Source organism: Vulpes vulpes, chromosome 11 (genome assembly GCF_048418805.1).
Source record: "Vulpes vulpes isolate BD-2025 chromosome 11, VulVul3, whole genome shotgun sequence".
NCBI lineage: Eukaryota > Metazoa > Chordata > Mammalia > Carnivora > Canidae > Vulpes > Vulpes vulpes.
The window spans coordinates 96,526,438-96,553,742 of NC_132790.1; the positions used below are offsets into that span (position 1 = coordinate 96,526,438).

Here is a 27,305-nt window from a genome sequence, read left to right on the forward strand (position 1 = left end):
CATGGCAGTAAGACCAGAGGCACTTCTCTCCAGGTTCTCCAGCTCGACCGCCACCTATCCAGAGGGTCTTGGCTTGAGTTTTCTTGACTCAGAAACTCAGTTTTATTTTCCTGCCAGAGCCAGACCATTGCCAGTCAAGTGTAAAGTATTTATTTCAAAATCAGAAGGCATATCAATTCGTTTACAAAGAATTTGAATTTAGGCTTTCCACCAACCACAGTTCTCCTGGTCACTCTTTTGGGGCATTTGCATTGAGTGTATTTCAAAGAAGCCAGATGCTGACACTAGAAATTGGTAAGTGTGGAATTGAGTAAAGAAGGTAGCTTGGTCATATGGGATGTTTTATACTGCTTCGGAGCTAAATGCAACCCTCCTGGGGCCCTCTGTTTCTATGACATCGTGTCTTTCTCGCAAATGATGCCAGATGAATGTGAACAACGATATTGGACTCTTTTGGTCTTCTCGCATCTCCCGCCTTTTGAATATGAGAGATCTATTCTTTGCACAGCAGCCAAAATGATCGTTCTAAAATATCGGTTACGTATACCTCTGGCCCTCAAGATACTACCATGTTTCTTACTATACCTAGAAAAAAAATTCAGTCTGGGCTGATCGAGGCCTGCGTGACTCGGCCTCGGCTCCCATTTCTGCCTCATTTCCTACCAATCATGCCTTGCTCACTCCACTCTTCACACTGATCCCATGCTATCCTTTTTCTTTTTCTTTTTTCTTTTTTCTTTTTTCTTTTTCTTTTTCTTTTTCCCTTTCTCCTTTTTTTATTTTAGCAAGTGAGCATGATTGAAGAGAGGGGCAGAGGGATGGAGAGAGGGGGAGAAAAGTGGGCACCTCACTGAGCATGGAGCTGAAGGTGGGGCTTGGTCCCTGGTCCCCGAAATCACAAAACAGGAGGCAGATGCCTAACCAACTGAGCCACCCAGGCACCCCGTTATCCTTTGAATTTGCCAAGCTGATTCTCATTGCAGCCCCTTTGCCTCTTTTCTTCTCTTTAGGTGGAAGGCTTTCCTTTCAGATATTAACAGGGTCGCTTCATCCTGTCTGTGCTCAAACGTCACCTCCTCATGGAGGCCCTCCCTACTCCCTCTCCAGAAATGGGGCCACGGTCATTTTGCATCCCCCCCTTGCCCTGTTACATCTGACCTGTTGTTATTTGTCCTGTTACTGGAATGAAAGCTCTGATGCAGCTTTGTGTTCACTGTCTGGCACCCTCCAGTCAGACTTGGGAGAAGACTCTAACTTGATGAGATTTGAGAAATACTCTCCTCTCACCATGCAGCATACTTAAGGCTCATCTTTTTGGCAGAGTTACTTCCACATATGACTCATTTTACCTCTTAATATGATTTGTCAGTAGTTTACCATATTCTCAGAGCATGGCAGTCAGGGGAGGACTTTGCTCTTAGCATCTAATTCTAGGGTGTTGCCGACTTGTGGTTTGCCTTTCTTAGGCAAACCTTCCCCTATTCTAACATTATTCTGAATCAGTGAAAGCACTCATTTTGTAAAACAATACACCACTCGACTGATGTCAGTCAAAGTTGTCATATTTTTCAAAATAGCACACACTATCTTGATTAAAGAAGACAAGGAGTATGAGATAACAAGCTTCCCCCCCCCTTCACTAAAAAATCAAAATAATACGTTTGCTAGGGTTCATAGACAATCCCTAGAAGTATAACACAGGTCTGAGGTAAAATGTAATTTTGTCTATTCAATATTTCTAAGACTGATGAAATAACATTTTAAAAGTAATCTTTCTTTATGTTGGTCAATCGTTAATTTCACCTTTTTTTTTTTTTTTTTTTTTTAAAGTAGCAGGATTGTAAGTCAACTCTAGTTTCCCTCCACCTAGAAAGTCAATGAGCAGGAAACAGCCAGATTTCTGTCTGTGTGGAAGACAGGGGGAAAGCTAAAATTGCATTTTATTTTTTAATTTGTTAAACTAAGAAGTTTTGACTGTTAGAAAGTCAACATAACTTTAAGTACAAGAAAAATTCCATTTTAATAGGGAAAATAAGTTTTGGGTTCTTCCATTTGTTTGCTGATTTAGATTTTAAGTAATTGGCGAGAAGAACGATACCAGGATGACATAAAAGCACGACAGATGATGCACGAAGCATTGCAACTTCGCCTAAATTTGGTAAGGTATATTTCTAGTATTTTCCCTCCATTACACTTACCTAAATATGGACATAACTCCAACCATCCACCTCTTCTATGCTCATAGTCTTCATCACAAGGTGAGCCCTTCCACTGTGTGCCCTAACAACTTCCCTCTCTCACGTGTCCACCCTCTTTACTGCTGACCTTCCTTCTGGTCTGACTTCTAGAGGGCATAGGTATTTAGGGCATTGGTTTGCTCTCTGCACCTTCTGCCCCAGGGACTCTCTCCTTCTTTTCCATTTGTGCCAAGAGTAGGTCTAAGACGGCTACTGCTTTGAAATGAAGTAGCTTTCATTACACTCATTTAAAGACTCATATAAAAATGTGCCATAAGTCGAAATTTTGTCAAGCTTTCCATCAGATTGAACATAAAAACAAATTTGACAGGGAGGCTGTACTCACATTTAAAATTTCTCACGTATTGCACATTTCTTTGAATTTTTGTTTTTCCTTGCTGCATAAGCCTCAATGATGGCTACTCTGGAGGAGGGCTTGCCTGATGCTTGGCAGTTGTTTTAACTTAATTCCCACACATAAATGAGTAGATCTGGGGGACAGGTCTCCTGATCCTCAATACTTCGGTGTTACTGGATATTTCCAAGTGTTATTATGACAACAGGCTTAGATTCGATAGTAATTGAACAACACAGAGTTATAGATAATCAACTTACCTGGTTTTGACCTGTTCAGGTTTGACTAAAGTTACATCATTATGCAGGGTATTAGGAAACATTAGGAACAAAAGAAAGTTAATTCTCCTATTATTTGATTCATATTGATGTTGTGCCGCACTCCGGTTCCCTTTCTCCTTCCCCGACCCCCTAGCCCCCCACCTTTTTTTGAATGACCAAATTCCTGTGCTGAAGAAACCCAAAACAGTGACAGAGAGGTAGCTAGGTAAGAGAGAAGATGTAATAACCCATAAACTAGTGTTGTGTGTGTGTGTGTGTGTGTGTGTGTGTTAAATAATAAAAATTGGCTACGTGATTTGATGGGGATGGTATTTTCTTTGTAATCAAGTTTTATTGTATTATTTTTGTGCTAGGTGGGTGGAATGTTTGACACTGTGCAGAGGAGCACCCAATGGACAACAGACTGGGCCCTCCTCCTCCTTCAGATCATTACTTCGGGAACTGTTGACATGCATACTAACAAGTACGTCCTGATTTCACATTTAGTATGCTGCACACCCGTGTGGTAGGAGCTATGATATACTGACTACAAGTTGTGTCACACATTAGCCTCTTAGTTACCATCAAAAGTTCTATGCCTTATATAAAAATGCTGTTTAGTAAAAAGCATCTTGATCTTGCTTTAAGGTGAAAATAATCATTTTTCTCTCCCCTTAGTGAATTATTCACAACAGTTCTTGACATGCTGGGTGTTCTAATCAATGGAACATTAGCCTCAGACTTATCAAATGCATCCCCAGGGGGATCTGAAGAAAATAAACGTGCATACATGAATTTAGTAAAAAAACTGAAAGTAAGTTTGTGACCTGCTTATATATTATGATCTCAGATAGTTTATGCATTACTCATTTACTGCATTTTATCTTAATTTACTTTGTTAAATTAGATGTTATTCATTGCATTCAGCTAATGTTATGTGGATATTTTGCTGCTTGCTTTAACTCAGCTTACTAGTACTCAAAAGTTTATGCGCATATAGCATTAATATGTTTCATAGAAGAATTCACAAAATGTTCAGCTTTTTTAAGGAACTTTAGAAATCTATTATCAAATATATAACAAAAATGCCAACATTGGATTTAGGATAAATCCATGCTTGGATTGGCACCTAGAATTGAAAAATGACCATTTGCGTTTGATATTTCTAAATCCAGTTCATTTGACTAACCAATAACATAATCTTTGAAATAAACTGTCAACAAAATGGTGCAGAAGAAAAAAAAAATCAATATATCTGACAACCTTACCAATAAAATAACCAGTGATTACCTTGAAGTCTGACCCTGGATTCGAGAACGTGTTCTGTGCTGCGGCTTCTGCCTTCTGCTGGCAAATCCTACCCTGGATTTTTGTCATTTCAGCACTGCGATACTTGTTGTGTAACAAGGGTCCCATTTATATGTGTTCTATTTTCTACTTAAATAGAAGAAATGAAACATACTCACTACTCTAATTGAAAGCTGCATCATAGACCATTCTCAAGGTTAAAGAACATTCTGACTATAAAAAAGGAAATGTTTCATAGAGAAACTTCCTTCTTGCTAACTTTTGCCTTCGTTGTGATTTCTGTCCTACTTCTCTATGTTTTTTTTTTTTTTTATTTGTTTGTGTTTTTAGAAAGAACTAGGAGACAAGAGATCAGAAAGTATTGACAAAGTTCGACAGTTGCTACCTTTGCCAAAACAGACATGTGATGTCATCACTTGTGAACCTATGGGTTCCTTGATTGACACAAAGGGAAACAAAATTGCTGGATTCGACTCTATAGATAAAAAACAGGCAAGAGTAAATGTTTGTTTTTCGTATATATTTTCTTATCTTTCTATAGTGTATATGAAACATCTCAATTTTATAGTTTTCTTGATTTTTTTTAAAGCATATTCTTGTCATTTGAATGTATTGGTCATTGGCATTATCACATAGATACTCATTTAAAACTTTATGTGAATGCCTGGCTAGCACAGTTGGTAGAGCATGAGACTCTTAAAACTTTACATGAATTTAAGTGAATTTCTGAAGCCAACTGCAGGAAAACCAAGTAAAAATGTATTGTTAAGGGGCACCAGGGTGGCTCAGTCAGTGAAGTGTCTGCCCTCTGCTCAGGTCATGATCCAGGGGTCCTGGGATGGAGCCCAGCTTCTGGCTCCCTGCTCAGCAGGAAGTACAGTTCTTCTCCCACCCCGTGCCGTTCACAAGTGTGTGCATGCTCTCTCTTTCTCTCTCAAATAAATAACATTCTTAAAAATATGTGTTCTATTAATAAAAGAAGGCAAAGACTGGGTCATTTTACTTAAGAGTTGTAAGTGATACATATAGATAAGAAAATTTTGATCGAGAAGGTCTTTGTGTAGTAAGCTGTTTTGATTAATAAATATGTTTAGGGTGATGGTCCTTAATTTTCTTATCAATTAAGCAATATCTTAACACTTGTTTTATATATAGGATATTAAACAAGGTTCCCTTAAATGTGAGAAGAGTAGTTATTCTTTCAGTGAACGCTGAGCAACCAGAGATGAACGACAGAGCTCCTCTCCCTTAAGCAGGAGTAGATAAACAATTACAGTATGGTGAGATTTGTGTCATAGTACAAAGTGTTAGGGACCCTGAGAAGGAGACATCACACACTCTCAGATAAGGAATAAGTAGTCAGAATACAGTCCCCGGGGGAATTGACACTTGAATGATTTTGAGGGATTAAGAGTTAGTTGGGAAGAAGGAAAGAGTGTGATACAGGCCAATGGAAGAGTTTATGCAAAGGTATGAAAGAATGTGGCTCTTAGGAGAAATGCAATACTGTGCTAGTTCAGAGTAACCTGAGTATTTTTACCACTGTGGTTGTCGAGACAGAAAAATCTAGCATTGTGGGCAGGCTGAGTTTGGTGTGTCATTTGGTTTTTTAGAGACACCTAGAAATCATTTGGATAATATGCACTTTGTAGCCAGGAAAGAGGTCTAAGCTCAAGAAAGATATTAGGAAACAATTTATACATGGTAAATGAGCCTTGATTTACCATGATCCATCCCTGGGGGAAGAGTTGTGTAGGTAGGAACAGGAGTGTTGTTGTTATCTTAGGAATGCCTATTTTTGGGGTCATTCTGACAAAAAAATATTTTTAAGTTGGTATGCCAGGGAAAGTACCGAGAGACATCACCAAGTAATATTAAATATAAGGGAAGGGAGAAGAAATGTGTGGGAAATATCAGGAAGGGAGACAGAACATAAAGACTCCTAACTCTGGGAAACGAGCTAGGGGTGGTGGAACGGGAGGAGGGCGGGGGGTGGGGGGGAATGGGTGACGGGCACTGAGGGGGACACTTGACGGGATGAGCACTGGGTGTTTTTCTGTATGTTGGTAAATTGAACACCAATAAAAATTTATTAAAAAAAATAAGAAACCTTTATTTTCAGAACAGAGTAACATTTCCTCATCTAAACTCAGTAGAGATACTCTTGAATTAAAGGACTTTATTTATACTTACTTGTTGGTACAAGTTACTTCTGTAGTAATCTTCTTTATTAAGTGCATGAAAGATTCCTGTACTGAATCAAGTCCAAACATGTTTGGATTGAAGTTAATTTGAGTCCAGTTTAGAACTGACTATAACTTGACTGTGAAGTTTTATCTTCAAAACAAAACAAAACAAATCAAAAACAAACAAAACAGATTCCAAGGGGTTATAATTGATTATAATTTAATACAGTTAGATCAACACTGCAGTACTTTTTAGAAAATGCTTTCTCCAAAAATGCTTTCTTTTTTTGGAGAAAACAAGAAGCTCACAATGAAAAATAACATTTTACAGTAAAATATACTGGGCCATCTGGTGTTGCAACTTGAACAGAGTCATCATGTGGTCTAAGGAACCATAGAACTGAACGTAAAGGTCTGAATTGGAGCTGCAGCTCTCCAGCCATCTAGCTGCGTAACCCCCGGTCCGTACGTTTACCTGTGTGCTGTGTGCTAGGGCGCTCTAAGCCTCAACACCGGCCAGAGTGTTCTCAGCGTCCGTGTCCTAAGCAAGCTTGGCCTCTGAGTCAGGAAGAGATCTGAACGTGAGGTCATGGAGCATTATCTCAACCACAGGGTCTTCAGGTCTCTACAAAGCAGAAGGTGTCCCCGTGGGATCTGTTTGAGGGTCAGAAGAACCCAGCTCCTCTGTCCTGGGCCTGGTTCGGGACTGTCCGAGTGGACCGAAAAGTGATCAAGTACGAGGAGCAGCATCACCTGCTGTTGTATCACACGCACCCCATGCCCAAGCCCCGAAGTTACTACCTCGAGCCACTGCCCCTGCCTCCCGAGGAGGAAGAGGAAGAGCCCACATCTCCTGTCTCTCAGGAACCAGAGAGGAAATCAGCTGAGTTGTCAGATCAGGGAAAAACCGCAACAGACGAGGAGAAGAAAACAAAGGGAAGGAAGCGCAAGACGAAATCAAGCTCTAGAGTTGACGTGAGTATGGAAAGTCGGAGGTCTTTGGCTCATTAACACCTGGTGGGGGATGGAATCATGCCCACAGTCTGTCCCAAGAATCCGGAAGAGCATTAGAAGCCTTATTGTAGTGCTTGTAATCCTAACAAATCAGTAAAATAGCACATGGACAGTGACTTGTCACAGATGACAGGAATATAGCCTCTGATTTTTTCCTTCTCTAGTTTTCATTGCTTAAATTTTGGGCTTCCCTTGTGAATAATCTTGAATTAATATTTCAGTACCTCATAATTTAAAACTTGAGTTTCTTAGATCCCTAGAATCTTATTGTCTTACATATTTTTATTATCTCATGTCTAAAATAGTTATATTTTGAGCAGTTGACATCTGTAGTAAATTAATGTGAGAAATGACTTGCATTTCCCTAGCTAACATTCCATCTAATACATCCATTAGGATGTTTCTGAGATTTTCATATTTTACCATTCCATGTTATTCTCCTGTATATGTTGCTTTTTTAACATACTTTCAAACTTTATATAAGATAAGCACAATTTAAAAAAAAATTTCATTCCTAGTTTCTCTTTTTTTAATTAAAAAAAAATTTTTTTTCATGCCTTGTTTCTCTGTTAGACTTCCTTACCTTATATTTTCTTGGAAACAACAGAAATCTGTAAGATGATAATTTGGAACTAATTTTATTGCAGGTATAGAAATAATGTGGAAAAGTCTCTACATTTTAATTCACCTGTAAAATACTTGAGAGAGAATTTGAAACATTTTTGTATAAAATCTAAGGGCATTTTTATACAAGGGAAGAAATATTAAAAATTTAGTGTTCAGGTGTCATGTCTAATTATTATTATTTACCTATGTCAGAACCAAAACGTGTCTTTTCCTAGGTGATAGCCTGGTGATTCATATTTTTCTAGAAAAGACCACCATCACGTTTGGATGCCACCTGAATGGCCATGCTCTCTTTTCATATAGTCTTCCTACCAATATTCCTTTATATTGAAGACGTACTCAATAAGGTCCAGACCGCCACTACCTAAAATCTGGACTCTCTGAGCCTATCAGTCCACATGGATATAGAATAGGTTTCCGTTCTTTTCATATACAAAAGCTCTAAAACCTCTCATTTCCTGAGTGTCCCAGTAACGTCCCTTCCTCCCATACTACTTCTGGAGCTGCCCCTTCCTAGAATGGGTTATATTTTAAGCATCCAAAGTTTTGTTTTTTTCTTTATGCTTTAGGGCTAGACTAAGAGAAAGGTGGGGACTAACAGGGGAATGGAGACATCTGGGTGTGAACCTTAAAGACTCTGCATCTCATAAGGAAGATAGTGCCCAGGCGGGGGGACTGGAGTGCAGGAAGGTGGTGGAAAGTCTATGTCTTTAGGTTGCTGCCTTAAAAATTGGAAGTAAGATACTGTGTAAGCCAGCGACTGGTCCTGAAGTATTCTGGGTCTTTTTGGCCTCTTTCTCATCCAGACCCAACATACAGGGAAGGCTTGTGAGGTGACATAAGATGAACTGATCCCCAGAGACTTAGTTAGCATCTTAAGATGCTCTTTGTGTTGTGGGCAGTGCTCAGTGTTGATGTGCTTTTTGTTATTTTAAAAACAAACTTCAGAGGTGAGCGTTTTACAGCTTCCCTCTACTGAAGCCAAGTACTTCTTAGGTCAAAGGCTTTTACTCAAATGAGTGTTTTTCAGAGAATATGTTGACACTCTTGCCTTCATCTACCCCTCTATCAGAACAGCCTTGTATACTGGGATAGGAGTTGGCTTAAGTAATGTGATAAGAAGAATTTGCATTCATTATCTATACAGTTGGTGGAGTTAAGTAACTTTCTTTTTTAACTTTATGTTGAAGGAGTATCCACAGAGCAACATATACCGAGTGCCTCCTAACTACTCACCCATTTCCTCTCAGATGTTGCACCATCCACAGTCCACTCTGTGGGGCTACAACCTCATGGGTCAGCCCCAGCAGCCGGGATTTTTCCTTCAGAACCAATCTCTTACTCCAGGTATGTGAAGAGAGAGTGCGATCAGGTCACTCTGAGATGTGAAGGAGCTTGGGGTTTTCTTTCCTTTTAAGCTGAAATCTCCACAAATCTTGGAAATAACAAGAGCTGAGTACTCCGTTGACATTTCTGTAATCCACTCCACTCGAAATGGTTTTTCTTCTTCTAAAATAAGGGTGGTTATTTTTTTAAAATGTTTCATCTATTTTTGATTGTCACATATATGAATATATTCTAATTGTAAGAATCAAATAATACCTGAGTATATAAAGTAATATGTAGCCAATTTGGGAGTGTTCCTCAAGTGGTAAAATATGGTTTTGTTAAGTTATGTTCTGAGTTGGGAGATTTTAGAAGGGATTAGCCACTGATGAAAATCTGCACCATCAGATATAAAGTTGACAAAAGTTGTATGTTGTGAAACATACATATGTTGTGAAATTTGTGTGTTTTTTCAGATATAGTTCTTTGCAGTGTTTTAAAAAAATTAGATAACATTGCACAGTATCTTTATGTTCTCAGGTTATGAATTGTAAAATATGCTGTGGAGGATCACAGAAATTTGGTTCAGCAGATAGATTGAGATTGCAAAGAAAAAAAAAAAAACTACCGAATCTATGAAAAATGTTCCTGATTTTATTGTTGCTTTAATTCAAGCCCAAGTAGACTTTATATCTGAAATGAACATTCCCTAAATAAAAAATCTCTTACTTAGAATAAATGAATTTAATTTTCATTTTAAATGAAAGTTATCTTGTTCAACAAAATAGCATATTTTGAGATCTTAGCCTGCATGTTGTAGTTTTTATTATAATTTGAGTATATTTTGAGTCCCAGGATAGACATTGATTCTCAGCTTCCAGTGGGGGAGAATCCATATTTTGTCCTCTAAATTAGCAGTTGAGAGGGCTGGCCTGGAAGTTATAGTTCTAGGTTGAAGACTGGCTCAACCACTTTCCTGCTGTATAATCTTGACCAGGTCTTAATTTTTCTATATGCCTCAGTAGACAGTTATCTGTAAAGTGAACATTTTAATAGATGGCGTCGTAGGGTAGGTCATTCAATTATTTATTCAATAGAATGCATTGAACTTCATAATGTTCCAGACTGTGTTTTAGGTGATAGGCTATTGCAGTAAACAAAATGGGTAAAAATATTCATTCTTCTTTGAATGATGAAAGAAGGGTTATATTATACACACGCGCACACACACAATTAGATATTTTACCCAGATCACTGCCTCCCTCCTTTGGGTTTGGTCAGATACCATTTTCTCAGTGGGCTTCCACTGACCACCCTCTTTTATAAATGGTAAGTCACACCCCTTCCCTGCTCCCTGTTTGCCTCCCCTTTCTGTTTCTCCATGGCATTAGCACTTGGCTATATACTAAATATTTAACTTACTTACGGGTTTATCATGTAGCTTTCCCACAATATAAGCTCTGTTGGGACAGATATGTTTTCTGTTATGTTCACTGTAGTATCCTCCAAACTTATAGCATCCTCTGGCTTTTAGTAAACTCTTAAAAATAGGTTGTTGAATGAATGAGTGTCGACTGTAAAGAACAAACTAGATAATGATAAATGTGGAAAATGATATACAATCATTTTCTCGTTTGACTTTCTTTTATCAGTCCCAAGGTTCTTGTGAAGTTTTTAGCATTTTTAAACACCAATTCAACGTGAATTGAAGGCTAATATTTTATAAAGACCTGTACTTTATTTCCCTAGAATACTATGAAAGGTGTATTTGTAAGTTAAGGAAGTTTAGGTTTTAAGTATGATGACATGTAAGAAAAACATTTAAAGAAAACAAGCATTTATAGGGATTTTATATGTATGAATTGACTTTTGCAAAAATGTAAATCCTATGAAGGTGCAGAAGAATATTTGCAGTATGCTTTCACTGATACATAGTTAAATTCAAAGCAGTATGCCCCCTTAACACACGTGTACACACACATACGCCCACCTCTCTACAATTTCCTTTTCTCATGTTTATACACCAGTATGGTAAAGTTAAAAGGAAATGTTTGGGAATATTAAACATCATATTCAGAATAGCATTTGGTGAGAGAAGGGAGGGAAGTAATTAGGTAGGAATGTGCAGAGGGCTTCAGTTATACTTACTATATTTCTTTAGTTGGCCCAATGGTACAAGATTATAGAAGAGTTAGGAAAATTAAAAGAAAGTAGAACTATGGTCTCATCCGTAGAGAGAATCTTCCTTATCTATAAAACAAGTCCATTAAGGTTTTATGTATTAAAATAGTTTTAGTTCTTGCTTCCACCAAAGTTGCCATGTGTTACTTATATTAACTTTCCTCTTTTTTCCAAATGTTCTTCAAATGCTGCTGAATGACTTTCTAAATCATATTGCTGGTTACGGTTCTGAGTCTTTAAAAGAATGTGGGTTTTTCAAGTGAACAGCTTTAAGATGTTTGTTCCCACCATACAACTTGTTTTAAAAAAAAAAAAAAAAGATAAAACATCTTTTGTGAGATATTTATAGAGAGAGTATTTATCACACATATATTAAAGAATATAAACTGACTGGTAGGTAAATGATTGACATCTTGTTTGAAGCCTGCAAATGTTGAAAATTTCCCCCCAAGTTCTTAAAAGCATTTGACAAATTATATATGCAAATATTAAGGATTTCCTTTGGTTTCTGAAGCATCACTATAATCAGCATTTCTTGTTTACTTTTAAGGCTTCAAAAGATGTGTTCTGACTTTCGAGTCATGGTATTTGAAGTTTCCAAACCTTTCAAGTTTTGAGAGTATTTTCATGCCTCTCTTCGACAAAAGAGGCATATTTATTTTGCCATGGTAAAGCAACTTAAATACCGTGAGTTTCAAATTTGTTTAAAATGACAAAAGAATTTCTGTGACTGGCTTGGGACACCTGGCAAAAGCCACCAGGAAGGCAGTACACTTTTTAGGCAGGAAACGTGTTCCCGAGGGCCTTGCATAATTTAAAACCCACGTGATTCCAAAATTCTGCCCACGAGTCTGTCTCAGGCCTTTTAGTTTATCAACCGAAGTGGGGCCTCCGTGAAATCATTGAAATACAATAACTCACTCCTACATCACTGTCCCCGTCCTTTGGGAACTCCGCAGTTCTCGACGTAGGAAGCTATCACAGAGGAAGCTGGTTCAACTGTATGGGGTGAGGCCGGGCCTTAAAGTGAGGCCTCGAAGGTAAGGCTTCTGTTTTGATAAAATAAGGAAGACCTGTTGCATTAACACGCGTAGAGAGCCCTTCTTTCCGGTTGCTTTTGTAGGTGGCTCCAGACTGGACCCCACGGGCTCCTTTGTCCCCACCAACACCAAACAAGCCCTGTCCAACATGCTGCAGCGGCGTTCGGGGGCCATGATGCAGCCACCCCCGCTGCACGCCATCACCTCGCAGCAGCAGCTGATACAGATGAAGCTTCTGCAGCAGCAGCAGCAGCAGCGGCTTCTCAGGCAAGCCCAGGCTCGACCCTTCCAACAGGTTTGTCCAGATCCAGCAGTGGAGCCCTCTGCCTTTTGTTAGCACCTCTAGCTAGGGATGTGTAGGGTATGGGGTGCAGTGTTCCTGCTCCTACATCCCTGAAATCTTGTGGGCGTGCAGGTATAGCTTGCCTACAGGTTTATTTATACCCCTTGTGGATTTTACTGTTCTCGTTGATGCAATAAGAGCTTGAAGTATCTTGGGTTCATTCCAAGTATGCCTTAAAACAAGAGGAGCTGATGACCCTCCAGTCACTGAGAAGCAGCAAGTCTTTCATCCCTGTAGTGACCCTGAGCACTCATCCCCTATAATTATCACTATCTTCTCTCCACCTGTTAGCTCTACTTTCATGTATTATTATTAGATTGATTACTCTGAGGTCATCTCTCTAAAGCCCTGATGTTAATTCTAAGGTTTCTCTCTCCAGTGCCCTGCATAGACTGTTTTCAGTTTGTACTTAATAGGTCTATAGCAAAGAATATATTACAAATAATAGTCAATATATAGATACCTTCAGTTTCTTTTTTTTTAATATTTTATTTATTTATTCATAAGAGACATAGGCAGACAGAGAAGCAGGCTCCCCGTGGGGAGCCCCATGCGGGACTCAATCCTAGGATCCTGGGATCATAACCTGAGCCAAAGGCAGATGCTTAACCACTAAGCCACCCAGGCGCTGTCTTCGTTCCATTCTTGATTGATATTTTTGCTGTTTTTATGCCGCCTAACTCAATTCTCTTTAACTGTTGAGAGGACAGTGATTATTGAATAAAACAATGATGGGAATTATACACAGCTTACGACAGGCTCAATGAAGCCCACGGATCTGTACAAATAAAGCAAATGGGAAAGGAGGAGGTGAGATTGGGACTCCCCCCCGCCCCATTTCTGTATATTTCTGTACTTCCCGACTTTTCTAAAAATGCACTATTTTAATGATGAGGAGGATAATAATAATAATAGCAGCTAACACCAATAGAGCACTTACTATTTGCCAAAACATTTCTAAACGCTTTAAATGTATTAGTTATCTTATATCCTACACCAACCCTGAGATTTAGGTACTTTTTTGAACCTCAAAGGAAGTAGCCTATCCACAGGTATATCTTGCTCTAAGAAAAACCATAAAACTTTGAAATTAGCAAGAGATTCTAAGGCTTTTAAAAATATTCTTTGTGTTTTGGATAACTTACTAGGCATATCTCTGTCGTGTAACTTATGGCACTCTTGCATCTGGTCCACATAGTGATTTGGGGAGCTCAGGGTGGGATGGTTAATTATACATTCTTAAAAATAATTCTTCTTTTTACCTGTATTCTAAGAAGGACAGGACAGAGGAAACTAGTTCAACTGTATGGGAATGCAAACAACAGTCATTGCATGTTTGTTTCTCCCTGACCTCTAGCAATTGCTCAAACTCCCTGGGTGTCAGGTAAGATGGGCCTAAGTAGCTTCTTACACAGAAATGATGAGCATTTGATTAAAATATTAAGAAATACTTATTTTAATTAAATAAGCAGAATGTTTAGAGACATTTAAGAACCTCAGTGGGATTTTCACTATTCAGTAGCCCATTTTCAGACTAATACTGCTAAGTTCAGTTTTGAACTGCTCTAAGTGATTCCTAGCCTGGGGGAAAAGCTTGCTGGGCCATTTATAGGTAAACATGCTTGTCCTCAAAAGCTTTACTTCTGATACAGGTCATGGCAAGCAATTTTCTCTAAAGTACATTTTTTTTTTAAGGAATTGAATAATCTACATACAACCAGAGATTCTTGCATATTTGCAGAAGGCAAGCTTATGACCTGAAATGCACCTAGAGGACCCCATTACTTCTACACTTTGCCTCAAACCACTCAAAAATACCTGACCATTCTTTTATACCATGTAGAGTTGTATTGCATGTACTAATAAGAATTAACAGGTCATTCATTTTCTGGTTCTTTTTGCCAGCTTCTTCTTTCCTTTTTCTTCTTATTGTTGTCTTGTCTTTATCATTATTATTATTATTATTTTTTGACCTTTTGAGAAGTTTAGGAATCCTTCTTTGAGCAGTAAAAATTCAGCTTCATAACAACGTTTGTACAATATTTACCTCCCCTACCCCCATATTCTTTCTTAACAGTTGTTTGAAACTTGCTGTATTGTTTCTGATGAGCTTTCAGAAGCAGATTTTTTTCTCTCACCGTTCTTCAAGTGTTGGATACTTGAGGGAAAATAGTATTCTTCTGAGAAAGTGAAATACATGCATGGTGCAGCTGCATGGTCAAATGGTCCCATATGGAGTCATTGAGGTCATATGTAGCGTTTGCGAGTACCTTCATCTAGGAGGTCCTGCAGAAATGTTGGCTCCTTTCCTCTCATATGCAAATGATTAATATACCTGGAATCTAGCAAAATAAGATATTGTGACCAAAAAAATTCTCCTTGTGGTAATCCTTAAACTGGAATAAAGGCAGAATCATAAGGAATATAAGTGATACTGATAAGTTTTAATATATGATCCTGGATGCAGTCAGTTTTTCTACTTAGTACTGACCTATATCCTTCATGATGAGACTTGATAGAAAAATGTTGATTCTAATTTTGGCCAGTACCATTTTCTCAGGTTAAATGCCTACATGTAATGTGATTCTCTCTAGCTATGTAGGAACTTGCGATGTCTTCTCTTTCTGATGAAATAGAAATCATTTTTCTTCTTATCCTAGTAGTTTTCTAATTATTAGGAATTCATTTTCTTAAATGTAGCAAACATGTTAGAGAATTTCTATTGATCTTAACCTTCCATTGATTTTTGGAATTTTAACAGATGCTTATTTTAAAGACTGATGAGTTTTTCCCAGCCCTGGATGTGACTGCTCCCTAGGGCAGTTGTCCAGTAATCACCCCTTGGTAGACCCTCTTCTAACATGGTCAGACACCAGGTCTTATACTCTCTATTGAGCAGAGGGTAGAAATCTATGAAAGGTTTACCAAATGTCTTGAGAAACTATTTCCAGGAGCTTAGAGCTTCCTAGTAGCCTTAATCCTTCGCAGTCTGACTTTTATCCACAATGTCATTTTAACCCTCCTTCTGACTGCTTCCAGAAGTGACTTCTGAAGTTATTAAGGTTCTTTTGAAAATCTCGATGGGGCAGGGAGGACATAAACTCTGGATTCTGGATATGTCTCAGACCTTACAGAGTCCACTTAGCCTCTTCCCATCTTAGTGTAAAGAAGCTGATGGTACGTAGAATTACCTAGCCTTCGATGGTGCATGAATACTATAACACCATTATCAAATAACTCTATGTCTGCTTGCAGAAACTGAACATCTGCTTCATTTGGTCATGGAATTTTCTGTTACAGGTCATTCTTGTATTTCCTAAAGAATATATTAAGACATTGGTATAGTGTCTGGAAAACAGATGCTAAAGAGCATGGATATTGTTAAGCATTTTTAATCAAATTATTTGATGCACATTATTTGATGCAAATTATTTGATGCAAAATTATTTGATAATTGAGTGTACTTCCTTACATCTTTAGTATATATTGGTATAGAAAAAGGTATTTTGACAAGGAAACTGGTTTTTATTCTTTTGAGTTACACTCTTTATCCAGGAAAGTAGAAACGATCACTCTCCATTCCTTATTCCATGTCCCTCATTTAAATGGGACTCTCTGTAGCAATTTTCTCACGTTTCTGTGCCTCAAAGCCTCATCTATAAAATGGAGCTACTGAAATGTTTATAGAGTTCTTGTGAAAATAATGTTTTAATACATCTAACAGCCCTTAACAACAGTGGCTGGCTCATAGTAAGTGCTCAAAAAATGTTAGCTGTTATACTTACTGTTCCATTACTATCATGTTACAGATGTATTATTTCAAGGAAAATCTCTATCCCATAAAAATGATCCTTATTTTCTTAAATATGGTAAGGATTAAAAGAGAGTAAAAGCCCTTTAAGTGCTTTATTTCTGTCATTGTATTAACTGTCCCTAATAAAACTGTTGCGCAGCAGCTGCCCATAGAAGAGACCAGTAAGATAGAATATTGTTCGGTTTTCCTAACAACCATTTTGGTTTCTTAAAGCAATATATTTTTGCAATCTAAATTCTGTAATACAAACCTGAGAAGGGCTTATTCCAGTTTCAGTGTTAAGAATATCACTATATTGTATTTTCTGTATATCCTATGGGAATCGTCACAAAAATATAGAATATTGGTGAAAATAATGCAAATGCTGCTTAAATTGTTTTCCAGTCACCTCTTTCTTACATCCAATATTTTTCTTCTGACAGAAGGCACTTCTTCATGACCCCTGCCCCACGCCCCCAACACTCACAACCGTAACAATTTTCTAGAAAGAGAGGGCTTTTGGAGGGAATCTTTAAGCTTTGATCCACAAAAAGGACTTAATTATTTGCCTTGTTTTATGGTAAAGCTTTATCCTAATTTCCCCCTTTCAGTGTACAAAACCGTTTTGCTGTTCTTTGTAATAATCAGTGCCAGCCAGTTTATTTTAATGACCCAAAGAGAGACAATACGTTTAGCTTAAATTTCACTGATACACATTTGGAAGAATGCAGTTGGTTATAGGCTACAGTTAGTCGTGTGGATATTGATGACATTAAAGTGGTAGATTTCCAATAGAGGACAGAAATGATGTGCCCAGTAATAGCTAATGGTTACCTGTAAAAATATTAGGTTATTAAACACAGAGCAGGTGCTATCATTGCGTATCAAATGAAGGAATTAGATAAAGAGAGAACAATGAGTCAGAGCCTCCCAGACTAGTTAGCTCCCTGGCAAAAGAAAATCAGTAACATTCTGAAAACATGCCTCTTGGATTAATGAAACCCATTGAAGTTGAGCAGCTACCCTTTGGTAATTGATCTCTTACCCTAAGGGTAGGCCTGACCTTGAATATCTGTTTCCTTCCTTTGTTCTCTCCCTGTCTCAATCTCTAGAAATGTATTTCAAACATACAGAGAAGAATAGAAAATATAACAAACACGAATGGACTTCCAGCCTAGCTTTACTGAATAATCATGTTCCGCCATATTTGCTCTAGGTCATTAAAAAAAAAATAAAACATTGCAGTATGTCTACTCTTGTTTCCCTTCTTTCCTATAAACAGGTAATCATTATCGTGGATTTAGTGTTTTTCTTTCTCCCGAATGTTTTTATACTTTTACTACATATTTTTGCAACTATGAACATAAACATAGAGCATTACTTTCAGATCCGAAACATTACATAATTGTCTCACGTGTATTATTGCATTGTTTTGCAACTTTTTATTTTTACCAGTTTTGAATTCTATCTACTTTGCTACATGTAGTTTTATTCATTTGTCGTGTTTGATGCTAGTACATTATGAATATTAGCATAATATTTACCCGTCCTGTTGATGATCATTTAAGTTATTTCCAATTTTTTCCCTTAACAATGCCACAGTAAACCAGTAAACATGTTTGTATGTTCCTTCTTCTCATATGAAGAAAAGAGAATATATACTTGGAAATGCTGATTTAACTTCCAAAGTGGTCATGATTCCCAGCAGTTATAAAAGAATATTTTTCTTCCTTCACATCCCCACTAACCCTTGATATTTTCAGATCATGATTTTCTCATTCAGAACAGGTGAAACAGTATTAGGACATTTTAATTTGTATTTCCCAATTACCTGTGAGTTTAGGCATCTTTTATAACTTTATTAGCTATTCAAAGTTTCCCTTCTGCAGTTCCCCTAATAGTATAATTTGAGTGTATTTCACAATGATTTTATTCTTATTTGCTAAAGGTGAGCAGAATAGCCTCATTGAAACACATCTTGAATTTTGACAATTACCTTTAATGCATTCACTCAAACAATATTATTTAAATACGTGTCAGTAGCAAAAATGAACTTTGGAGAAAACCCCTAAACTAGTAAATATGTCATGAACACTATCATTTTGTTCCTTGGATGGAAACCCATCGTGTCCAGGGAAATGAGTGCTTTGCTTATTAATATTGGGCATGTCTCTATCTACTTGAATGATGAGAAAGATGTTCATTTCATTTGCTGAAATTAGGCACCTAATGTCTAGAAAATAACGTACAGCTTAATTTTTAGGAGAGAGGAGAGAAGAGTAGGGGGTGGAAAAGAGTGGACAAAGATGGTTGTCGGATCCAAATACAAATGTATGGATGCAGTGAATTATATACCTACACCAAAAACAGTGAGAAGAGATATTTTGCTTGGGAAATTTTTTCCTATAATTTTTAGTCCTTAGTATAATAATAAGAAATTTTTTTTGATGGTTGATAATCCTTTGCCTTATCTCTATAAAACTCAGTGAGCTGAAAATTTTTAATATCTCATTAGCTTTTTCTAAATCAGATTCCCTGTCAGTTTGTAGACACTGGTGGCCTTATAACTATCTGTTGGCCGTTTGGTTGATTGAATGTGTGGTTAACAGAATGCCCAGTTTTCACCTGCACTTAGGATGGAGCTATCTAATTATATATCCTCCAACAATATATGACCCGCAGACTTGTTCACTTAATGTCTTGTGTGTTTAATGTGCCCCGCATGTCCTGTGCTGTCCTACTGGCGGTAGGCGAGGAGGACTCTGACAGCCTGTTGCTCACTGTGGAGTCCCAACATCCCTTAGGTACAGCAGGTGTCTGTCTGATAGTGCCCCTACTTCTTTTATGTCACCATTTAACTTCTGGGTTCTGCTCTCCTGTTACATGAATATTACCATATATGTCCAGTCTATAGTGATGTCATTTGGTGTATGAATTAATGAAGCCTCTGTAGGGCCTGGGTTTTTCAGTCTTGACTCCCTGAAACATTGTTTTAAAATGAACTATTTCGTATGTATTGTGGCTACCTACATCATTAGGCTAAAAAAAATCTTATCTGTATTGTCTGCCGTTTTCTTGCTGTCCCCTTTCTGTAGGACTTCTGTAACTCTGCTGTCTCCCTTCTGGAAGACTTTGACAACATAATGGTAACACCCCTGCTGTCATTCCTTTTTCTTTTCTTTTCTTTTTTTTTTTTTTTTTTTTAAGTAAATTTTTAGAGCATTACTCTTTGAACATCAAAGTGAGAAGCGAGTTATTCTTCTATAGCTGGTAAAACTTATAGTCTTCATTTCACTGTAATTCACTTGGTTTACGTTTGAGACTGTAACACAGAATCATGAATGCATCGACCATGTTCAATTTGATGGGATTTATTTCTGAAAGTTTTTCCCTTTGATTGCCTCATGATTTTCATCATTTATGTGTACGGTATAGAAACCAATGGACATTCATGGCCTGGGCTTGGGAACATATACCAGTTCCTGCACCTTCATCTCAGTTCCAGTTTTGAACCCATCTATTCCTGAGCTCTTGCTTCCCTTTGTGGTAATTTACATCATTAGCAGAGGAACGCATGGCATGCTGATTCATAGGCCAGTGCAAGATAATGCCAACTGTGGTTATGAAATACACCCTTCTCATCACATCCCACTCACTCACTGGCTATTCTGAAATTCTCAACAGAACGCATCATCTCTCTTTTCTTTCCGGGACGGAGAAGATGTTTTTTTTGAGCGTAGGTCTTGTGCATGCATGTCATAAGACTTCACCTCTTTTGCTTTGCCTGGGCTAGCTAAGAATGCATGTTTTGCATTAAATTACTTATAGGTTTCTGTATCAGGTAGCCAACCCACAACATAAACCCAAGAAGCATTAGAATAAAAAAGAGCACACATCTCAGATGTGAATGTAAGTCAACCTGTTTCACTGCCAATTTTAATGGGTAACGTTTTCTGTACGTTGGTGAAAATGTCCGTAATTGCGTGTTCAATTTTTGAAGATATTTAGGTTATTAAATACTTGTCATGTAGGCAATTTCTTTAATAGTTATTCAGATAAGAAAAGTTTGGGGACTTCTGAAAATAATCAATTTTTCTATTAATTTTTCTTGACACTTTGTGGTGCACAGAGAGCAGGTGAGGTTTTTATTTAAAAACTTGAATAAAGTTTATCAAATTAAAAAATATTTTGGAGATAGCTTATGTTTGCTGTTGGGCATTTTGTTTAGATGATAATGTAAATTTGATAAAATAGAATTTGCATCAGTCATTGATTTTTTAAAAGAACAAGTGTTTATCGAACAAGTGTTTAAAGTCATAAGGTTTTTATGCTTTTTATATTCATTCAAATTAATGGAAATGTATGTATATACCTTTGCTGTCCTTTTCACCATTCTTATTTTCCTTTAATTTTCTCCATTATTAAGAATGTAGTAAGTGTGTATATTCTCAACCAGTCATATATTCATCACTTATGGACACGTTAAGAGTAATTTGTAAAAATTCATTATTGTGTGAGGTGTTTATTTTAGAATGAATCAGTTTGTTTCAGCCATTAATGTTACTGTTAATTGATTCCCAACCAAGTTATATTTTATATAAAAGCATTTTAAAAGAATCAAGCATAGGTGGTCAACTGGACCTCTTATATTTATAGAATTTTCTCTGTGTCTATTACTTGCAATCAAAATATACCAGTATGATGTGATGACAACAGTTTCTGGTTCACACCACGTGTCATTTTAGCCTTGGGCACCATTACTCAGTACCTTCCAAATGAATAGTCACAAATAAAACCCTTTTTGCTAGGTGACTCATATAACATTACCCACTGATTTTTACTGGGGGATTTTTTTTCCCTTAAATCAGCATTATCAGAAACAAAGTCACAAAATCTGGCCACGGTTTTTTAGGGTATGGTTTGCTTCTGTGCTTGAGACACTAAAACACCATTGAAAAGTTACTAAATAGGGATTTCAAAAATTCATTGCTAGTCAACTGAGTGAATAGAAAATCCTGGACCCTGAAATGCTGATTGTCAGGCTGTCAGCTAGTTGGAGGCATAACTAATTCTCTTGTAGAAAGAGATCTTCACATTTTTTTTTCCAGTTGACTGAGGGGGAGTAATCGCTAAATGAAGAGAATAAGACCCAGAGGAATGAAAATTGTTTGAGGATGATTTATCAAGAATTTTAAACTTACTGGATGCATGTATTTCAAATTATGCAAAAGCCTTTTGAATCCCCATCTCTTTGGGTTCAGATACTTCACTTGTCTGATTACAGATAAAGCAGTAAGAGAGAATTGTTCTTACGAAGGCCAGGAAGAATGGGTCCGCATTAAATAGCACAGTTTCCTAAGTTTTTAGAAAGTGGAAGTTTTAAAAAAATGCGGTGGAGTTATGTTTCCTATATAGAGGCAAGCCCAAAGCAAAGTGCATAGAAACAAACAAGAGAGACCACATGTAGGAATTTACCTCCGGTAACAATGTAGAGTCTATGTAGTTGCCAAAACTTCCCAGTTAACTGTGGCTTATTCCTTCAGCATGTGTAAGTCAGGTATCTGAGCCATGAGACCTTGAGCAGGGGCACAGACACGTCTTATTTTCTCTTCTAGGCATGTGCTCAAATTCAAATGGCAGCTAGATAGGTACAAATATTTGGTCAAAAACCAGCCTCCTGAGTTATTATCCTTTTGCCACACATAAAAATAAGAAGTTAATGTTACCTTTGATTGTCTCCCTTAAGCAGGATAAGGGGGGAAATTCAGCTACTTTGCAGATGTTAATGCAGGTACAAATAACCATTAGAATGATAGGTGCTAAAAATTAAAATTGTATTTTCAAAACAAAAGAGTATGCTGAAAAATATGGGGCAATTGGAAAGCACTTGGTAAACTATGCTGAAGTATAAATTCCAATTTACTTCTGGAACTCTTGGTTAACAAATAAAACCAAATTGAATCTTAGATTTTCTCAATATTTATTGAGTACTTACTATGTGCCAAACACCATGCTCGAAACTGCTTACACATAAATGAAATCTTAGAAAGTTTTCAGAAAATTACAGATAAATGAATTATGTGTAATCAAGTTGACCACATGTCCTAATTTGCTGGGCATGGATGGTTCCACTTTGCATCTCTTGTCCTGGCCTGTCCCAGTTTGAATGATACATTATATAGTCTCTTCCAGATTTAATGCAGCAAAACCACTGCCATCATTAAGAAACTTACTAAATCTTAGTCTTTAGTATCCTTGCTTATCCCACATTGTGGTCCTTGGTCAGCATTTATAAAGTCACGTCCCTAAAGAACTTTTCTTATTCATCCTTTATTCAAATAATTCAGCTATTTGTACAAATTGGTATAATGTGTTTCTAGCATTTTTCTGAGGCAAAAGTAGAGCATTTGAGTTTTGTGGGAGAGACTGTGGTATTTTTCATTCAAAGAAACCTGATGATAAAGCTAGAGCACGTGGGGACTACTGGCCAGCTTGGAGTGTTTGATTTTTCCCAGGAAGAATATTGCATATCTGAATTGCTACCCACTGTACTTAAGTAGTAAGTCAGGAAAAATTGGTGGTAGGAGGGAACATAGTATGTTTATAAATAAATAGTTCACCTTTAAACAAAAATGATTGACTAGAATGCATGAATATTACAGTGTAAAAACTATATTTGAGATTTCTTAACCTTTTCTCTGTTTCTTTGAAAGTTAGTTTTTCTTTACATGTTAATTTTGTAAATTTCTTTTTATGTAGAGTACTTTTAAATTCATATTTCTTATTTCTTAAATGTCCATGGTCTCAACTTTTACTTGGCAATAAGAGTGTTGCCCTGTAACTCAGATATTTACCTTATTAGTATTCTAGTTTTCTCCATGTGTAAGTCATGGTTCCTTTCATAGGGTGCTTCAGTAAGCAAAGGTAGAGTGACGAGTTTGAAAAGATCTGTCTTTCTGCACCTGTGCAGCTGTCACATACACATCTTGTTTCCCTCTAAGACAAAACACAGTGTGAGAATTGTAAACTACTTATGGATCTCAAGGATTTTAACTCACATATAAATAATTCATTTTTCTTCCTTTCTGTAAAAATGATAATATGCAAATATTTGTCCCCACAAAACGATATGCTATGTGTCAGAGACCACTGATTGAGGAGTGGCATTTTAAGATGTGATTGACCTAAGGACTCTTTGGCAGTGTTTGGAAGATCAAAGCCTTTCAAATATTCAGGGGGAAATAGTTGTAGTTTCCGGATGGCCACACTGCCATGGAGTGAGTTCTCATGGAAGGAGTTGGGGCTCTTTTCCTTAGACCCAAGTAAATACAGACATAATTGCACTTAGATTAATCAGCTAAAGGCTGAGAGTATCTTTATGATACCCTATTGTGGAAATTTGGATTCTTGTTGAAGCTATTATACGCCCTCTCAGAAACTTGCATTTGGCCCATGTATGGATGGACAGTCACCTTAAGAAATGCACTCAACTGATTTTATATGAAGATCAGAGAAAGGATTTTACTATATAATGTATACATTTGGTCTTGGTATTTCAGTAACAAGTCTTACTAGAGATTCCTCTCTCCATTTTTTTATTAGAGTGAGTTTTAGAGGCTGTATGTCACTAAAGGATAAGCACTACATGAGGATTTAAATATTTCCATTTTTAATATTACATATGGAGAGAGACATCTTGTTATAACGGCAAGAAACCCTGGCTAAGTTCAGATAATGGCTTTGCCAGGTCTAGCTCAGTGAGCTTGCTAAGCAGCTTAAGCTCGTTAAGCCTGGCTTTTCTCTGAAGAAAAATGAGTAGGGCTGATCCTCCCTCTTTGCAGAGTTCTTGTGAGAAAATGGGAGTAAGAACAAGAAGCCCAATCTCTGGTGTAGAATAGATATTTAATAATTGTTGTGTTCACCCTTTAAAATTAAGTGTGTTCTCTCTGTTAGAAAAGTCTACACTACTTTCCAAGCACATTAAATGCTTTTATATAATTTAACACTTTTGAAAAACGAGGACATCTATTCTATAAAACAATAGAAAATATTTTGGAATAAACCCCATTCTTTATAATTACTAAGTCCTATAAAAGACCAGGGATGGTTGGAAGCTGGACCTCTTTTTGTGATGATTATCACAAGCTTCCATGAAATAGCTTCTGGCACCATAACATAAAACACATACAGCTGCTCTTATGTATTTTTCAAAGGGCAACACATGCATTAAACGAAGACTTGGTGAGCAGATTTTAATTGGTTTATTTTGTACTTCATTAGAATTATATTTGTTATTAATGTAAATTTTTTTTGATTGTATTCTAATTGAAGATTAGTCATGGGAGATACCAAATTCATCTCTTGACTACATGATTAAATAGATAATTTTAGGTCACTATGAAGAAACTTCATTAAAAAGTCATGAAATTTGTATATACTACATATTCTCTTTCTTTTATGGGAACAGAATGGTACAGCTCTGTGTTTTCAGATTTCACCCTTAGAGACTTACTGAGCCTTTCAGTCTAGAGGGACATTTCTGTGCAGGGAAAGCTATCTCAGAGCCTCTCATAAGTAGACCACTGATTATTTTGGTTTGTATTTATGTCTGTGTTATTGTTGGAAACATCTATAGTCTTAGGGAGAAATAAGTTTAATAGTCTCTACACACATAGAAAATTGATGAGAAGTTATATTTAATGCAGCTTGGAAATCTCCAAGGTGTGTAAAGCATCTAATAAGATTTAGTGTCATGGGTCATCCGGGTAATTAGCCAGGAGTGCAAATCAAGTTCTTGCTGTTATGATCAAGAGTCCACTTTGGCTTTGTTTTCCAGGGGCCACCAGGGGACCAGGCTGCTCTCTTTGCTGCACAAGCTCGGCCCTCCCCTCAGCTCCCCCAGTATCCAGGGCTGCAGCAAGCACAGGTACCTGCATTTGCTTTGCTTTGTAGATGCTGCTGGGTTTTTGTTGTTGTTATTTTTAAGATGTTAATTATTTATTCATGAGAGATGCACAGAGAGAGCCAGAGACACAGACAGAGGGAGAAGCAGGCTCCCTGCAGGGACCCCCTGTAGAACTGGATTCCCAGGACCCTGGGATCACAAGGTGAGCCAAAGGCAGCTGTTCAACCAGGGAACCACCCAAGTGCCCTCCCCCCCCCCCCTTTTTTTTCTTGCTGCTGGGATTTTTAACGTTCCTTCATTAAAGTGGGCAACTAAGTAAATGGGATATTTGCTCCTTATGGGGTCTAGAACATACTCAGTACCTCTACTTATAGATTATAAGCATTACCGATGATGAACAAGCCTTAAGATTCACTAATTTAAAGAGCATAAAACATTTCAGAAAGCTCTTGAATTAAAAATACAAATAAGCTCTCTACTGATGATGATGGTAAGTATTGAAATGCTTCACAGTCCCAGAGTACTTGTTATAATGAATAACAATGTAATTCATGATCAAATTTATCATATTAAAAGATAGGATTGAAGAGGAATCATGCTAGAATAAGAAGGTTAATTGGCCTTGGAATCAGACCATGTCTCAATTCCTGGCAATTTACTAGCTGTGTTAACATTGCACGAGTTATTCTGTGTCTTGGTTTCCTTCTTTGTAAAATAGAGATGAGCAATGTGAGGACGGAAGACATCCTGTGGAGCCAGCATCATGCATCATGCGAGACCCGTAGTAGCCGCTCGGCAAATGATAGACTTGCCTTAATATAATGCAACTCTTGAGCTGTTTTTTCTAATGATTTTGTTGTTTCTGCATCTTTATACTTTTATTCTGTCCCTCTCATAATGAGGAGCCCGGAGATGGTGGCAAGAGTGCTAGAGGGCCTAACAGTTTGCACTGTGCCCACAGCTAAAAGGCAATCTGCAACTGGCTCTCACAGGCACTGAGCCCCACAGCTGGATCCACGCATGCTGCTGGCTGGAAGTTTATTATGCGTTACTTAAACCACCTTAGAATGTGGTTCTTTGCGGATTGAAGAGCAGGCCTCTTCTATTTAAATCAGTATTCCATTCTATAAGTTGCAGATAGTCACCCAGCAGAACTTCAGGTTTTTCGTTTACATTAGGTGTCAGGATTTAGGGGGAATAGGCAGTCATATTAATATTGAATAGAAAAATTAAATAATCAAGAGTATTGGTAGAGTGCTGAAAAGGGCTATAGTCCAACCAGGATTAGAGGGTATCAAATAGTCCCCAGTTACACCCTTACTTTCCAGTTAAGGTATTATTTTTTGGTGTGGTGGGGCTTTTTTTGTTTTGTTGGTGTGAGTTGTTTTTTTCTTTCTTTTTTCTTTTTTAAATAACTGGTTAGTTACTACAGGCAAATTCATCGGATCCAAAGTGTAGGTGTAGTCATATATCCGGAAAGTATACTCCATCATTTTGATTTACAATGGACATAGGTAGCTTTTCTTTCTAATTTTGGAAATGACATTAATGGTGCTTTGGATCTGTTGAACATCGATGTCATCTGTGCGCTTAAGGTATAGATGCTTGCCTGATTAGTTCTATACAGAAACCTGTCTTTCCTTCCCTCAAAGTACTCAACTTATTCTAAAACTGATCCCTTAACCAAATGAGGATTCATGGTTGTTTGTTTCTTTGTTATTTTAATATAT

General features: G+C 37.3%; 2 protein-coding genes across 10 annotated transcripts in view; one reads left to right on the forward strand and one right to left on the reverse strand.

Moving 5' to 3' along the window:
- P2RY12 (purinergic receptor P2Y12) overlaps positions 1–4,247 on the reverse strand; it is a 46,762-nt gene extending 42,515 nt beyond the window's left edge. Inside the window, exon 1 of one of the 2 annotated variants that reach the window (XR_011995309.1) lies at positions 4,143–4,247. The gene's annotated coding sequence lies outside the window, so the exon portion shown is untranslated. The remainder of the gene's footprint in view (positions 1–4,142) is intronic. The other variant, XM_072727154.1, reaches the window with a different exon arrangement.
- Positions 1–27,305, forward strand: part of MED12L (mediator complex subunit 12L) — a 323,809-nt gene that overhangs the window by 270,517 nt on the left and 25,987 nt on the right. For 5 of the 8 annotated variants that reach the window (XM_072727143.1, XM_072727148.1, XM_072727149.1 and 2 more), the window contains 9 exons: positions 2,069–2,158; positions 3,227–3,336; positions 3,531–3,666; positions 4,491–4,652; positions 6,959–7,321; positions 9,178–9,334; positions 12,618–12,829; positions 19,766–19,816; positions 25,507–25,596. In XM_072727143.1, the coding sequence (XP_072583244.1) occupies positions 2,069–2,158; positions 3,227–3,336; positions 3,531–3,666; positions 4,491–4,652; positions 6,959–7,321; positions 9,178–9,334; positions 12,618–12,829; positions 19,766–19,816; positions 25,507–25,596 (1,371 nt within the window). The remainder of the gene's footprint in view (positions 1–2,068; positions 2,159–3,226; positions 3,337–3,530; positions 3,667–4,490; positions 4,653–6,958; positions 7,322–9,177; positions 9,335–12,617; positions 12,830–19,765; positions 19,817–25,506; positions 25,597–27,305) is intronic. The other 3 variants (XM_026015744.2, XM_072727145.1, XM_072727147.1) reach the window with 1 other exon arrangement.